The sequence below is a fragment of the Arachis hypogaea genome, chromosome 2, assembly GCF_003086295.3.
Source record: "Arachis hypogaea cultivar Tifrunner chromosome 2, arahy.Tifrunner.gnm2.J5K5, whole genome shotgun sequence".
Lineage (NCBI taxonomy): Eukaryota > Viridiplantae > Streptophyta > Magnoliopsida > Fabales > Fabaceae > Arachis > Arachis hypogaea.
In genome coordinates, this window is record NC_092037.1 from 17,370,354 (window position 1) to 17,387,192 (window position 16,839).

The following is a 16,839-nucleotide window of genomic DNA, read 5'->3' on the forward strand; positions in this document are numbered from 1 at the left end:
AAGAACTCCTTTCTTCTGACTAGTCCCATTGTTCACAGGATTCTTTTCAGAAGTGTACATGAATTGGTTATTTGCAACCATTTCAATCAGTTCTTGAGCTTCAGTAGGCGTCTTCTTCAGATGAAGAGATCCTCCAGCAGAGCTATCCAAAGACATCTTGGACAGTTCAGAGAGACCATCATAGAAAATACCTGTGATGCTCCATTCAGAAAGCATATCAGAAGGACACTTTCTGATTAATTGTTTGTATCTTTCCCAAGCTTCATAGAGGGATTCTCCTTCCTTCTGTCTGAAGGTTTGGACTTCCACTCTAAGCTTACTCAATTTTTGAGGTGGAAAGAATTTTGCCAAGAAGGCATTGACTAGCTTTTCCCAAGAGTCCAGGCTTTCTTTAGGTTGTGAGTCCAACCATGTCCTAGCTCTGTCTCTTACAGCAAAAGGGAATAGCATAAGTCTGTAGACCTCAGGGTCAACCCCATTAGTCTTGACAGTGTCACAGATTTGCAAGAACTCAGCTAAAAACTGATGAGGATCCTCCAATGGAAGTCCATGGAACTTGCAATTCTGTTGCATTAGAGAAACTAATTGAGGCTTAAGCTCAAAGTTGTTTGCTCCAATGGCAGGGATAGAGATGCTTCTCCCATAGAAGTCGGGAGTAGGTGCAGTAAAGTCACCCAGCACCTTCCTTGCATTGTTGGCATTGTTGTTATTTTCGGCTGCCATGTGTTCTTCTTCCTTGAAGATTTCTGTTAGGTCCTCTACAGAGATTTGTGCCTTGGCTTCTCTTAGTTTTCTCTTCAAGGTCCTTTCAGGTTCAGCATCAGCCTCAACAAGAATGCTTTTGTCTTTGCTCCTGCTCATAAGAAAGAGAAGGGAACAAGAAAATGTGGAATCCTCTATGTCACAGTATAGAGATTCCTTTAGGTGTCAGAGGAAAAGAAAAGTAGAAGACAGAAGTAGAAAATTCGAACTTATCAAAGAAGATGGAGTTCGAATTTTGCATTAAGGGATAGTGTTAGTCCATAAATAGAAGGATGTGAGAAGAAGGGAAGTAATTTTCGAAAATTAAGTAAAAGATTTTGGAAACATTTTTTGAAAAACACTAATTGATTTTCGAAAATGAAAGTGGAAAAGAAATCAAGTGATTTTTGAAAAAGATTTTGAAATTAGAAATCAAAGAGATTTGATTGAAAACTATTTTGAAAAAGATGTGGTTAAGAAGATATGATTGGTTTTAAAAAAAAGATGTGATTGAGAAGATATGATTTGAAAAACATTTTTAAAAAAATTTGATTTTGAAAATTAAAAACTTGGCTAACAAGAAAAGATATGATTCAAACATTAAACCTTTCTCAACAGAAAAGGCAACATACTTGAGATGTTGAATCAAATCATTAATTGATAGTAAGTATCTTTAAAAATAGAAAGAAATTGATTTTGAAAAAGATTTGATTGAAAGTATATGATTTGAAAAAGATTTGATTTTGAAAAATTTTGAAAACTTGAAAAAAATTTGATCTGAAAACAAAATCTTTCCCCTTGTGCCATCCTGGCGTTAAACGCCCAGAATGGTGCACATTCTGGCGTTTAACGCCCAAAATGCTACCCTTTTGGGCGTTAAACGCCCAACCAGGTACCCTGGCTGGCGTTTAAACGCCAGTCTGTCCTTCTTCACTGGGCGTTTTGAATGCCCAGCTTTTTCTGTGCAATTCCTCTGCTGTATGTTCTGAATCTTTAATTCTCTATATTATTGACTTGAGAAGACACAAATTAAAAATATTTTTGGATTTTTAATAATAAGGAATAATCAAAATGCAACTAAAATCAAATGACAATGCATGCAAGACACCAAACTTAGCAGTTTGTATACTACTGACACTAATGAGAATGCATATGAGACACACAAAACACTCAAGTCAAGAGAATTCAAAGATCAGAGCACGAAAAATCATCAAGAATTACTTGAAGATCCTTTAGGACACATGAATGAATGCATGCAATTGACACCAAACTTAAGATGAGACACTAGACTCAAACAAGAAATTTTTGGATTTTATGATTTTTTTTTATTTTTTTGTGTTTTTCGAAAATTAAATGGAAAAAGATATCAAAATTCTTAATGAGAATTCCAGGAATCAGTGCAATGTTAGTCTAAGACTCCGGTCCAGGAATTAGACATGGCTTCACAGCCAGCCAAGCTTTCAAAGAAAGCTTCGGTCCAAAACACTAGACATGGCCAATGGCCAGCCAAGCCTTAGCAGATCACTGCTCCAAAAGCAAGATTGATAAAAATCAACAAGCTCTTGTGATGATAAGTTGAAACCTCGGTCCAATGAAATTAGACATGGCTTCACAGCCAGCCAGACTTCAACAAATCATCATGAAACTCTAGAATTCATCTTCAAGAATTCTGAAAAAAATACCTAATCTAAGCAACAAGATGAACCGTCAGTTGTCCAAACTCAACAATCCCCGGCAACGGCGCCAAAAACTTGGTGCTGTTGCCGGATCTTGGCACTGATGTTACCGGACCAAAAGCTTGCTCAAAACTTTAACAATCCCCGGCAACGGCGCCAAAAACTTGGTGCGCGAAATTGTGAACAATACTTTTCACAACTCTCATAATCCCCGGTCATGAACCCCAAAAACTTGGTGTTCAATACCATGGCATTAACACAACTTCGCACAACTAACCAGCAAGTGCACTGGGTCGTCCAAGTAATAAACCTTACGCGAGTAAGGGTCGATCCCATGGAGATTGTTAGTATGAAGCAAGCTATAGTCATCTTGTAAATCTTAGTCAGGAAAACTCAAATGGATATGGTGATGAACGCTTAAAACATAAAGATAAAGATAGAGATACTTATGTAATTCATTGGTAGGAACTTCAGATAAGCGTATGAAGATGCCTTCCCTTCCGTCTCTCTGCTTTCCTACTGTCTTCATCCAATCCTTCTTACTCCTTTCCATGGCAAGCTTAAGCAAGGGTTTCACCGTTGTCAGTGGCTACCTCCCATCCTCTCAGTGGAAATGTTCAACGCACCCTGTCACGGCACGGCTATCCATCTGTCGGTTCTCGATCAGGCCGGAATAGAATCCAGTGATTCTTTTGCGTCTGTCACTAACGCCCCGCCCTCAGGAGTTTGAAGCACGTCACAGTCATTCAATCATTGAATCCTACTCAGAATACCACAGACAAGGTTAGACCTTCCGGATTCTCTTGAATGCCGCCATCAGTTCTTGCCTATACCACGAAGACTCTGATCTTACGGAATGGCTGGCTCGGTTGTCAGGCGAGCACTCGGTTGTCAGGCGATCAACCATGCATCGTGCAATCAAGAATCCAAGAGATATTCACCCAATCGAAGGTAGAACGGAGGTGGTTGTCAGTCACACGTTCATAGGTGAGAATGATGATGAGTGTCACGGATCATCACATTCATCAAGTTGAAGAACAAGTGATATCTTAGAACAAGAACAAGCGGAATTGAATAGAAGAACAATAGTAATTGCATTAATACTCGAGGTACAGCAGAGCTCCACACCTTAATCTATGGTGTGTAGAAACTCCACCGTTGAAAATACATAAGAACAAGGTCTAGGCATGGCCGTGAGGCCAGCCTCCCAATGATCTAAGAACTAGATGTCCAAAGATGAAAATACAATAGTAAAAGGTCCTACTTATAGAAAACTAGTAGCTTAAGAATTACAAAGATGAGTAAATGACATAAAAATCCACTTCCGGGCCCACTTGGTGTGTGCTTGGGCTGAGCAATGAAGCATTTTCGTGTAGAGACTCTTCTTGGAGTTAAACGCCAGCTTTAGTGCCAGTTTAGGCGTTTAACTCCCATTTTGGTGCCAGTTCCGGCGTTTAACGCTGGAAATCTTGAGGGTGATTTTGAACGCCGGTTTGGGCCATCAAATCTTAGGCAAAGTATGAACTATCATATATTGCTGGAAAGCCCAGGATGTCTACTTTCCAACGCCGTTGAGAGCGCGCCAATTGGGCTTCTGTAGCTCCAGAAAATCCTCTTTGAGTGCAGGGAGGTCAGAATCCAATAGCATCTGCAGTCCTTTTCAGTCTCTGAATCAGATTTTTGCTCAGGACCCTCAATTTCAGCCAGAAAATACCTGAAATTACAGAAAAACACACAAACTCATAGTAAAGTCCAGAAAAGTAAATTTTAGCTAAAAACTAATAAAAATATACTAAAAACTAACTAGATCATACCAAAAACATACTAAAAACAATGCCAAAAAGCGTACAAATTATCCGCTCATCATTGGCTTTGATGGAGTGAAAAAATTGTGGAAATGAGATAATTGAAATGATGGCTACTAGTATGTTAAATAAGTTTGAAAAGTACTGGGGTGTGATTAATACAGTTATGGCTATTGGGACTCTTTTGGATCTTAGGTACAAGATGTATTTATTGAATTTCTTTTTTCGTAAAATATATGGTGAGACGGAGGCATGTGTTGTAATTGGTCAAGTGAAAAGGGTAGTGCAAGATTTAGTTTTAGAATATGCAACAAAGGGAAGAGAGAGAGACCAAGCTGCTCAATTAGATATGCCGCCACCACCATCAATTCCTTCAAGTTCAAAGGGGAGAAAGTTCAGTCATGAAGATTGGCAAGTTGATTTTGCTGCACATGTAAGTGAGGAATCCGCATTTATTTATACAAAGAGCGAGTTGGATTATTATCTTGAAGAGAGACCGGTACCACAAATTGAACATGATTTTGATATCTTAAATTGGTGGAAGTCAAATGGAGCGAAGTTTCCTACTTTGCAAGCTATTGCTAGAGATTTTTTGGCAATTCCTATCTCTACCGTTGCCTCTGAATCTTCATTTAGTACGGGTGGTCAATTTGTTATGCCACATCGTAGTAGGTTGCGTCCGGACACTTTAGAGGCTCTAATGTGTAATCAAGATTGACTTTGGAATGAACTTGGTACTACAACTAACATAGGATTTGAGAGCTACACAATTCATAACATTGAAGGAGATGTTGACGTAAGTAAACTATTAAATTACATATAACACACTATGTTTTTATATTATTGACTTATTGAGTTATTATATGATTTTAACTTTAAATTGTTTTCATGTCAATGTAGGATTCAAGTAAGTTGGAATCTACCATCACTACCATTATGGGATGAAAGGAAGATTGAGATGGTGGAATTATGTTTTTATGATGTCATGAACTTTATTTTGTTGTTTATGAATATGGTTGGTTGTTTATATAATATTTGGTTGTTTATGGATATGTTTGGATGTTTATGTTTGTTGTTATTGCTATTTAAGTTTGTAAAGACTATGGATATTATGTTTGTAATGACAATTGAAGATTATCTTTGATTTTCTCTAATTTTTTTCATTTTTTTCAATTTTTACTAATTTTTATAAAAATTTCGAGGATATCCGCGGAGACCCAGGTCCCAGGCAGATACGGGGTCCCCGTTACCCGTCATGGGGACGGGGACAGATATTGGGGGCGGGGGCAGGGTGCGGGGGCATGTCCCCGCCCCCATGGGGACCCGTTGCCATTCCTAAACATGCTTACGAGGAGGAAGAAGAGGGCATTGGTGTCATTTCACAACAAAACTAGGGTTTAGAGAAACAGAAACGGATCCCATTAAAATACCCTTCACTCCAAATAACTAGTTCGTTTGATACTGCGGCTGCTACGAGTTAGAGTTTCCATTATCTCCAAATCTCTCAAGAGCGCAAATCTGCATCGCAACCATGGTCACTTCCGCCGCCGCCACAACTGCCGCAGCACCATGCCAGCTGTCACAGAAGAAGCAGGACATCCAGATGATGCTTGCTGCTGAGGTCCACCTCAGAACCAAAAATTGCGACTTCCAGATGGAACGCTACGTCTTCAAATACCGAAATGGTGGTCAGTCTTCGTGATCTTTTTTGTTTCTCCTTTTGGATTTTAAGTCTGAATATTATTGAAGAGTGTGTGGATTATAGCGAGTTTGAAGGGTATTTTGCAAAATGTTATATCTTTTTCAGTTTCAAATTGTTCATTCTGATATGGATTTTTTCATATTTACTCAAACTGTAGTGAGTAGTTCAGTTCTTGAAATCTAATGCAAACAACACAGATGTACGTAGTTATTTTTTATAATATATTCCTTGCACTTTTGTAAATTTTGTATTCGATTTTTTTACATTTATCTTTTTCTGTATCTAGGGTTCCTTTTTTGATATATACTTTTTATAAATTTGTTATAATCTAGTGGTTTGTCAATTTTTCTTTATTTGTTTCGTATTTTCTATTCAAAGAGTCAATTTAATTTCTAATCAGGATTTTGATACGAGTAAGTGTATTTTGTATGACCACCTTTGTGTTCAAAATAGCTTATTATCATAATTTTATGATAGAGTTTATGAAAGCATTTTTATGTTTGGTTGATTTTTCGTATTCCTTGTTCCCAGGTATTTACATAATTAACATTGGCAAGACATGGGCGAAGCTCCAACTTGCTGATAGGATTATTATTGCTATCGAGAACCCACAGGACATCATTGTTCAGTCTGCTAGGCCATATGGTCAGAGAGATGTCCTTAAGTTTGCACAATACACTGGTGCAAATGCAATCGCTGGAAGGCACACTCCTGGAACATTCACTAATGAAATGCAAACATCCTATAACGAGCCCCGTCTACGCATTCTGACTGATCCAAAGACTGATCATCAGGTGCCACTTATGTTATTCACTTGTTTCACTATTAGCTGTCAATATGTTTTTTGTGGGAGTTTGAAATTCTGTTATTAATTGATCTCATCTTGGGTTTGTTTTTCTATTTTTTTTCAGAAAAATATGTGCAGCCCATTAAGAAAGGTGCTCTTGGAAATATTCCGACCATTGCCTTCTATGACACCGATTCTCCGATGCCCTATGTTGATGTTGGCATTCCTGTTAATAACAAGGAGAAGCACAGTATTGGTTGTCTGTTTTGGTTATTAGCATGGATGGTTCTGCAGATGAGGGATACTATTTGTCCAGGGCTTAAGCGGGACGTGATGGTAAACTAATTTTTTCTCTTAACGGATTGAACTATTATTATTTTGTAGCACTTTTAGATTTATTGTGTTTCTCAATGTCTGCATTATAAGTGTCTGATCTCGTATGCACTAATTTAGAACAATCTTTCTTGCTGTACATACAGGTGTAAAAAAATTCATATTTTAACAAAAGATAGTAGTCTTATTATGTGGTTTCCTTTGAACCTTAGCTAAATTTGTCAACTTTTCATGTGTAGGTGGATTTATTCTTCTATAGAGAACCTGAAGAGGCCAAGCAACAAGAGGAGGAGGAATTACCAGCTGCCCCAAAATATGCCATTTAAGATTTTGGTGCTGCTGGCATTGCCGGCTTCCCCGCAGCTGATGGGGAATGGGGGGCTGTTACAGCTGAACAATCCTGGACTGAACCAGTTCCTCAGCAACCCATTGCAGCTGCTCCTGCTACAAGACGCCGGTAAGAATAATTATTTTCACTCTGGATCTGTGATATTTGATGCAACATAATTGTCGTATTTGCTTCTAATATGTTCTAGTCAAATAATTATGGGTTGTTGTGTTGAATCATTCTCCCTCAATATGCAAGAAAATATGTGCGCCTTAACATAGTTCTGTCAAAAATTGTGATGGCAATTTATTTGACCCAAGTTCTTTTGTATCCGCAGCTGCAGGTTATTGGGAACCAGTTCCAGCTCCACAGGCATCCGTTCCTGCACCTGGAGGTGTTGCTCCCACTGGTTGGGACTAGGCATCGAGTTTGAAATTTTGTTTCCATGTTTTCTTTGCTTCCTGAGTAATTTTTCTTCCGGGATTATTTTTTTAGAAAACATACATATTTAGTATTTTGTAGTCTTGGTATTGAGTTTTAAAATTTTGTTGACGTATCGATGGAAGCTTGTTTAGTTTCAACAATTTAAGAGGATTCGTAATGGAAGTTTGAGTAGTTAATTGACAACGACATGCTACTTTTTGCATGGCAAATTTTTTCTTGGTGATTGTTCTTTAGTTTGATTAGTATTGAAAAATATAGATAACCTCAGTATATATGCAAAAGTACAATAAAATAAACTTAGGTATTTTCTTAAAATATATGAAGATCTAAAGTTAATTATTAATTTATTATAAGTCATTTTGTAAACAAGAAATTTTCATAATGTTTACGGGCATAGTTTTGACATGGGTTTTTTTAATTAAATAAAATAATCATAATTCACAAGTCATACTAAATATTTATTATCCTAAGGATAAATTTAAATTAGTGTTCAAAAAATTTTAGGTTGAGTACTTTGATCTCAAATGAATTCGTCTTTAGAGATTCTCGAAATTTAATTATAGAGTAATTATCCAAATCAGTTCCTAAGAATTTTAAAATTGGACATTTTAGCCCCCCAAAAAATTAATATACAACATCAATTCTGAAGGTTTGTAAATAGGTTTGAAAATTTTAAAAATGGACATTTTAGTCTCCAAAAACAAATAATATACAAGTCAATTCTCAACGTTTCTATTCGACATAACAGTCTTTTGTCCAAAAAATAAAAATAAAATAATAATAATAATAATAATAATAATAATAATAATAATAATAATAAAAATAAAAATTATTATTATTATTATTATTATTATTATTATTATTATTATTATTATTATTATTATTATTATTATTATTATTATTATTATTATTATTATTATTATTATTATTATTATTATTATGTAACTAGTTTTTTATTTCAAGTTGGTTTGCGTTAAGAAGTTTAGCTATTTTGTTGGAGAAGACACCATAACTTGGCTATCTTTTAATGAAAATTTATTTTTATTTTCAGTTGTGTTGACTACTGAACTTTTAAACTTCTTTAATTGTCGTATTTGAATTCCTTTTATCGTTAAATTTCATTGGATCAAGACTTTGTTAGCTATTATGTATTTGTGCTTGTTGATTTCAATGTTATGACTTTGTGAAATAGTATGGTAGTATATTTTTTGAATCAATTGAAAAAACCGAACAAATCGAACCAAACCAAACCGATTTTAATTAGTTTGGTTTGGTTCGGATAGCCTCGATAAAAAAACTGAACCAAACCGCACCGCGAACACCCCTAGCGCCCAACTCCACCAAAATTCCAAGTAATGGGCGCCAAAACTCCAAGTGAACTTTTCACTCCCAACAATCCAAAGAGCTTCAAAGCCCATCGCTAAATACACCATGCCCACCGCCAAATGCCTAACAAACTCCTAGGAAGTTTCAATTCAAGTCAAGATTCAAGATTTAAATGATTAGTTAGCAACAACCTCTTCTAGAAAGATATGATTTGGTTGTTAGGATTTAGATTAGATTAAATTTAAATTTAAATAAGTTATCTTTCTCTTTAAAAGATAAGATTAGTTTTTAAATTTCAGTTAGGTAGGAAGTTAGATATAAATAAATAAACAAGGTTCACAAAATAGAGATCATCTTTGACCGAATATCTCCTTCTTTAGTTTTAGTTATTTTCTTCTCTACCATGAGTAACTAAACCTCTCTTGTTAAAGGTTAGGAGCTCTATTTTATTTTTATAGGTTAGTAATGCAAGTGTCTTCTTTATTTTGATTCATGTTTTTCTACTTTTTCAGGATTAAGTTTCGTTCTTCATCTTTAATGGTTAGAAGTATTAGAAAATATTCTAATTTTGTCTCAGATTCCGTTATTACTTTAGAAAATTTAATATTGAAATTAGCTCTAAACTCTTTGTCATGATTTTTAACTTGACTAGGAATAGTATTTTGAAAATTGTGTGGCTTTAAATAAAAAACGTTCTTCATCTTTTCTCTTAATTAATTGACCAAAAAATTTGCGATTAATTAAGTTAAGAAAAATTAAATTGTCAAGGAATTAAAATTTGATTATAAATAATTTGTTGTGAAAAGATTTTTACTTGAGTCAAAGTAAGGAAACACAAGCATCGGGCAGGTTGGCCAAGTCTTTCCTTGTTGTTCTGTTCTCGCCACGAGAAAGACGCACAGAAGAGGTATGCCCAATGTGCGGAGGATCCATTGAGAGTGTGTCTGTTGTCTCGGTAAGGAACTTTACGAGATTTTCCCTATTGTATTGAATTAACAAAAAAAAACTTGTCAGTGTTTTCTAAGAATATAACATCTCCGAAACCTTTAACATTCCCTATCCTTAATTACTTCCTAATTCTCTAAGGTAGCGTTTGGCAGAGAGATAGAGATTGAAAAACTGAGACTGAGAGATAGAGACTGAAATAAATCTCAGTATTCTGTTTGGTACAAAGTGGGAGACATAAATTGAAACTAGAATGAAACTCTAATTTAATTTGTACAAAGGGTAAAATTGGAATTAATTAATTGAAATGAGGGTATTTTAGGTATAAAATGTTATTAAAATTTCAGTCTCCGTCTCTAAAAATTTCAGCCCTGTGTCCCCACTTTTTGGAGGTACTGAAATTTTGAGGACAGAGACAGAAATTTCAGTACCAGTCTCTGAGCCAAGAAATATGATACAGGGTCTCCGTCTCTCAGTCTTTATTCCAGTACCTCAAAACAAATGCTACCTAAGCCTTCTCTCGTTCTCTCAATTCTCCTCTTCACTGTTCTTGCTTCTAATTCAAGATCCACAACCCTCTTGCCAATGTTTGATTGACCTAATTAGAGATTTAATTAGACATTGCTTGCTTTAATCCGTTAATCATCGTTAGGGGTGGCAAAACGGGATGAACCCGTCGGGCTAGGATATGGAGCCCGCCAAATTAAAAAAATTCGCCAAACTCGCACCGCCAAATTGGCGCGTTTTGGCGGGGCGGGGCAGGCCAATCCGCCAGTCCGAATATTTTTATTTTTCTTTTTTTATTAAATAAAAAAGTGATTACTATTATAAAATTAATAATTATACAATTTTCAAACACTTTTTTTTGTTTTTGTTTTTATTCTTCTTTTAGTTATTAACTTTATTTATCTTATTTTACAATTTTGCATATTTGTTCAAATTATATGACTTATTTTTCAAAATAAAGATAGTTTTATTGACAAATATTATTTTGAACAATTTTATTAAAGTTAAAAATTAAAAAAAAGATAGTGAAAAAATTATATTATAATTTGACTATTTTTTATTTTTATTTGCTTTTTTAATTACTATATTTTAGTTCACTTTAATGAGTGTTATTTAAAAAAAAAGTCAAGCGGGCTAACCCGCCGACCCAACAATCCGCCATAAAATGGGGCAGACTAGCATTTTGAACCCATTTTAGTTGGCAGGACGGGTTGGCCCGTCCCGTTTATGGGACGGCCTAGGTGGGACAGGGCGAGTTGGGGCGGACTTGCCACCCGTAATCATCGTGAGAACGACATTCATTCACCGTAGTATTACTTGATGTAATTTGGTCAACTTGCCAATAATACAAGCATATCAATTTTGGTTCAATAGTGTACTTTACATAAAAGTGTATTTGAAACTATTTTTAAAATCAATTTCATTTGGTTCGAAATGAAATGAATTAAAATGAAGTATATTTAAATTTATGTAAAATAAAAATTAAGTTGATTTAAATATTTATATAATAATTTAATTTTTATTTATCCCATAGTTTTTCATCACCACTAATAAACACCCCAAAACTGCTACCTCAAACTTGATCTTAATTATATTGTAAATTTCATATATTTAAAAATCAAACCAATTCTTAAATTTTATCTATTCCAAATATAAGATTTGATTTACAAATTAAATTATTTCTAGTTATTTGAATTTCTAAAGACACCCTAAAGAAATACAAGAAATACTTCAACAAAGAAAATTGATCATCAATGCAATATCAAAGAAAGTTGATGTAAACAGTATGTTCAGTTATGTCCATGCTACTTTAAAAGTTATGTTGATTAGAACGAAGAATGTCGGATATTGATCACTAATTTTCTCAATATATTGAGGGTGTGTTTTTGGAAAATCCGTTTGAGAAGAAAAAGCACGTTTAAGCTTATTGAAAGTTTCAATTTTTTGTTTGGTTAACTTTTGATTTGGCAAACGAGAAGTGATTTTGTAGTCAAAATCACGTTTACCAGAAACAACAATTTCTAGCTTCTGCGGTTCACTAACTGGCTTTTAGCCATTTACACTAAACATCTATTTTTTCTTTACCAATTTTATCCTTTAAACATGTTATTGTATTATTTATGAAATTCTTATTATTTCTCTCTACATGAGCTCTCTTTTTTTATTATTTATTATTTTTATTTTTTGGTTAAATTTTTATTTGACATTATATACTCTTTTAATTGTGATTTTTGTATATTATATTTATTATTATCTTTTCATAATATGATTTATTGATCTCATTAGGTAAAGTAAATTAAACAGAAAATTAACCATAAATAATAATAATAGTAAAAAACTATAGATACTAAAAAAGAGTACTAAAAGCATAGTTATCAGAACCGGACCGGACTGACCGGTTCGACCGGAAAACCAGTGAACCGGTGGTCTGACCAGTTCGGTTGATACTGTGGACCGAACACGCAATTGACTCGGTCAACGATGGTCAAACCCGTTAAAAACCGGCCGATTCGTGTCTGAACCGCTGTTGACCCGTGCGAGTCCACGGATGCACTCGCTGGCCACAAACCCCTGTAGGTGCTCCGCTGTCCCGAAATTGGTAAAAAGCATCGTTGAAAGGTTCGTGTCTGAACCGCTGTTGACCCGTGCGAGTCCACGGATGCACTCACGGGCCACAAACCACCGTAGGTGCTCCGCTGTCCCGAAATTGGTAAAAAGCATCGTTGAAAGGTTCAAACAAGGGACCTACTACATGCAAGGTCTCCTCTTGTGCCACTCTGCCAACACATTTCTCGTTAACTTATACATCAAAAAATAATTATATACTAATTTTAAATGAATTTCATTTTTTATTTTTTTAAAACATGAATTCACATTAATACCAAGTTTTATTGTGTTATGTTTTTTTTCTCTCGTGTTCTTTTAAATTAAAAAAATATTTTATACTAATAATTAATTTGTTATTTTTTTTGCATCTTAAATTATATCTAGGAATTGATCTTTGATTGTTATTAATATATTTATTAAAACATATATTTTAAGTTTTAATTTTTATTTTTATTTTTATAATTTTATTTAATTATGACCGGGTCAACCGGGTGAATTAGCGACTCACTGGTTGACCCAGTGACCCATGCCTCCTTGCTAGGCTTCAATAGGGAATGCCACCAAGCTGGTGCTTTCATTTGTAAATCTATGTGCTAATTATTCTATATATTATATAGATACACAACTGGATTATTTTATATTTATTTAATTTAATTTTAGTTTTACACTCAATTTTTTTTAATTCTTTAAAATTTATAGAATTATTAAAATAAGTATAAAATATTTTAATATTTACATTTACATATTAAAATGTTAGTAAAGATATTTATTTTAAATCTTTTAGAGTATTAAGTTAGTAGGTCTTCGAAGATTTCGACTTAGGACTAATTAGTAGGGACATATAAGCATTACCACTAAATTTCACATGATAAATTAATGGAGGGACATAATGTGTTCATTATTTACTATCTTGAAGGACCAAATTGGTACTTTATTTTTTTTCAAGGGATAATTAATCTGAAATCGAAAATTTTAAGGACCTAATTATCACTTTATTCAATTTTTTACTATTTTATATTTTTTATTTACGTTTGACCGGTTCTATCGGTTCAACCAGTGACCCACCGGTTGAACCAGTAACCCAATGACCCAGTAACCTGACCGGTTCGGTTTTGACAACTATGACTAAAAGAACTAAAAATATACTATATAGGTGTTTGCTATGGTACGATGATAAATTCATACGTATCGATATATTTAAAATACGGACAAGTAATAACAAGCCATGTGAAATTTATTTTCTATATCAGCATTTAATTTTTTCTTTTTTAAATATATATTATATTACCACTTTTACTAATACACTCCTTTAATTAAATTAAAATAAAAATATATTTTTTATATAATTTTATAAAAATTCTTAAACATCCTTCCTTTATTTGATTAGACAAAAATACCCTTTTAAATTAATCAAATTTTAAAATTCAATTAATCCTAATTTTATAGTTTCAAATAATTTAAACAACAAAACGAAAACATATTAAAAAAAATCAAATTTGTTCTTCATCTGAATTAAACATATTAAAAAAACAAAAAATTAAAATTTTTCTTCGTCTAGGTTCAGAAACCCTCACGCCTCTAAAAGTTTTAGTATTCTTCATCTTCTTCTCTCCTCTTCCTATCATCTCTCTGTCTCTCTCTGCTGGATCTCTCTTATCTGTCTCACTGTGCGTCGCACGCAAGATCTCTCCCTATCTCCTCTCTTGTCTCGCAATCGAAGGTCATCGCCGGTGTTTCAACGTCTCACGGCCTTCTTAGGCTCCTCATGTTTAAATTATGGCTTAAATTATGTTAACCTCTTTTATTTTACGGATTGTATGTACTATAGTTGCATTTTGGTGAAGAGGATCCCTTTCTTATGTGCAGATATCTGGCAAGAAAGACCCTCCGATCAGCTCTTCCAAGAATAAGTTAAAAACACCCAGTTGGCAAGAACGGCGGAAACTTGAAAGAGATAGAAAGCAGAAAGAAGAGGATGAGCAAACATTAGCAAAAGTGGAAGCTCCAATACCACAATCCAACATTGGGTTTAAGCTGCTCAAACAAATGGGTTATACGTCCGGTGCTGCCCTTGGCAAAGAGGGTTTGGGTAGGCTGAGCCAGTGGGGATTGAGATTCGACGATCGCGAGCTGGTATTGGCTTAGATGATCCTCACAAGGAGAAGAGAAAAAAGGAGGAAATCATAGCTGAGAGAAAAAGGAGGAAAGAGGAGGATCTAATGCAAGACTTTGGGTTGAGACAGAAGTAGCGATGGCAGAGTAAGAGAGTTGTAGCCAATTTCCATAAGGCAAAGGTTGCCCTTGATCAATTAGAGAATAGAGAAATCATTGAACCAGAAAAGAATGAGGATGATGAAGAAGAGGAAGATGAGGAAGAGGAAGAAATAACAGAAGAGATGCGTAACTAAAAGGTTATATTTTTGGTTGAACGCACCTTTTAACCATGTTTTGGTATTGATTTATGTTGCATCCCTGAATAACACATGGAAACAGCATAAATGCTTTCTTTTTCTCTTTATCTTAACTGCTCAGGCACACACATTAAGTCAATACACTTCCATTGCTGATTAATTTTCTCCTCGTTATACTCTAAATACCAAGCGATTTAAACAAATATTACTCATTGCACTTTGTCATCATTTTATCCATTTAAGCCGATCCTACCTAGCCATTGCACAAAGCTTACTTGTCGTTGTTGTATTTCTTATACTTTGAAATTCATTCTTGTTGAACTTTGTTAATCTATTCCTGCGTTCGTATTTGGTTGCGACTGTGATAGTGATACATGTAATCGATTCAGGATTTGCAAGAAGTTTTGATGAAACTAAGGGATGACCACAATTATTGCCTCTTTTGTGGATGCAAGGTGAGTAAACAACTCACACAGTTACTTTTTGTATATTTGTTTTGTAATAATACTAAAAACTAAACTTTGACACTCTTGAAACTCATAATTATCTATAAATTAAATTTTAATTTTTATATGTTTCTTCAGTATGAATCAAAGGATGCTCTCTTGACCAACTGCCTTGGAACCAATGAAGATGATCACTAACTTGATGGTTTTTGAGATGAACACGTGACTGTGCTTTGTCATCTCTCTTCTTTTTTGCCAAGCACTCGTCCTCTTCTGGAGTCGGGTCCTCTTCGTCACCCAGTCGCCCTTGGTAAGTCCATGTATCATCACTTCCCTTGTTCTCCCTTTCCCAGATTCCCTTCTCCCTGTATTTTGAGATGATGTTGAATTGGTAATCAATTAATTTGTTAGTGATTGAATCTTGAATTTGTTGCTGTGTTGCTGAATAATCACCGAGTTTAATTTTTTTTTTGCTAAAAATCATCAGAGTTGAATTTGTTACTGATTATCAGGGTTGTTGACTGATTATTTGATCTTGCCTAGATTGTTGAATGATTATTTGATCTTTCTCAAGTTTCCGAATAAGTTTTGGCCAAGTGGATCCGAAAAGGAATTCTTCATATATGCTCACGAGCGACGAGGCTACTACACATTTTGGCATGTTTTTTTTTGTAACTTCCCTCATTGGATGCCAGTTCATGTTTCCATAATGTAATTTAATACTGTGTTCTATTTTGCTCTCTCTGTTTATGTTTTGTTTCTCATGTCAATGAAACTTGAAGCTATTGTCATCTGATCTACTGATTAGGATTAGGGTGAATAGATAACAAACTTTACAATACATGTTCTATGTGAAATAGTTTGCATATGAAATACTTTATCCCACATGGTTGAGCGCTAGTTGGATCATTTAATGATGTTGGTTACTTAAAAAATTTTTGAACCATGTGGCCTCTCAACTTAAGATTCTGGCTCTGCCACTGTTAATAGGACTCTCACCTAATGTTTTCTGGAATGTGCTTATGTTGATAATGCATCTTTGCTTCTCCGGATGATGGCTTATAATTTAATTTCAATATGAAGCCATGGTGGGTACTGACTTTTTGTTGTAACAGGGCACTGGCCTGGTGGCGTTGGTGGAATGTTAGCAGGGGGTGCTGCTGCTGCGGTCGCTACGTATGGTGCTCACCATTTGACTCATGGTCATTATGGTCATCATCATGGGTTCTTTGGTGATCTTTTTCGTTTCTCCTTTTGGATTTTAAGTTTGAATATTATTGAA

General features: G+C 34.7%; 1 protein-coding gene, 1 non-coding gene and 1 pseudogene across 2 annotated transcripts; all 3 read left to right on the forward strand.

Annotated features, from left to right (window-relative positions):
* Window positions 1–210: 210 nt before the first annotated feature.
* LOC112766516 (small nucleolar RNA R71) lies at window positions 211–318 on the forward strand. The gene has a single exon (XR_003184407.1). It is a non-coding gene; the product is annotated as a small nucleolar RNA R71 (small nucleolar RNA).
* A 4,943-nt stretch (window positions 319–5,261) lies between these two features.
* Window positions 5,262–7,485, forward strand: LOC112722496 (small ribosomal subunit protein uS2-like). Its single transcript, XM_072211147.1, has 4 exons — window positions 5,262–5,910; window positions 6,456–6,718; window positions 6,850–7,047; window positions 7,284–7,485. The coding sequence occupies exons 1-4, from the start codon at window positions 5,754–5,756 to the stop codon at window positions 7,368–7,370; spliced, it is 705 nt and encodes a 234-aa protein (XP_072067248.1). The 5' UTR covers window positions 5,262–5,753; the 3' UTR covers window positions 7,371–7,485.
* Window positions 7,486–12,641: 5,156 nt separating this feature from the next.
* LOC112722510 (uncharacterized) lies at window positions 12,642–16,788 on the forward strand (annotated as a pseudogene).
* Window positions 16,789–16,839: the final 51 nt, after the last annotated feature.

Bases quoted from the DNA above. Each gene is read 5' to 3' on its own strand.
- LOC112722496 (XM_072211147.1), top strand. From the start codon at position 5,754: ATGGTCACTTCCGCCGCCGCCACAACTGCCGCAGCACCATGCCAGCTG. The intron at 6,719-6,849 runs GTGCCACTTATG...AAATATGTGCAG, and splicing joins ATCCAAAGACTGATCATCAG to CCCATTAAGAAAGGTGCTCT. The intron at 7,048-7,283 runs GTAAACTAATTT...TTTCATGTGTAG, and splicing joins GGCTTAAGCGGGACGTGATG to GTGGATTTATTCTTCTATAG.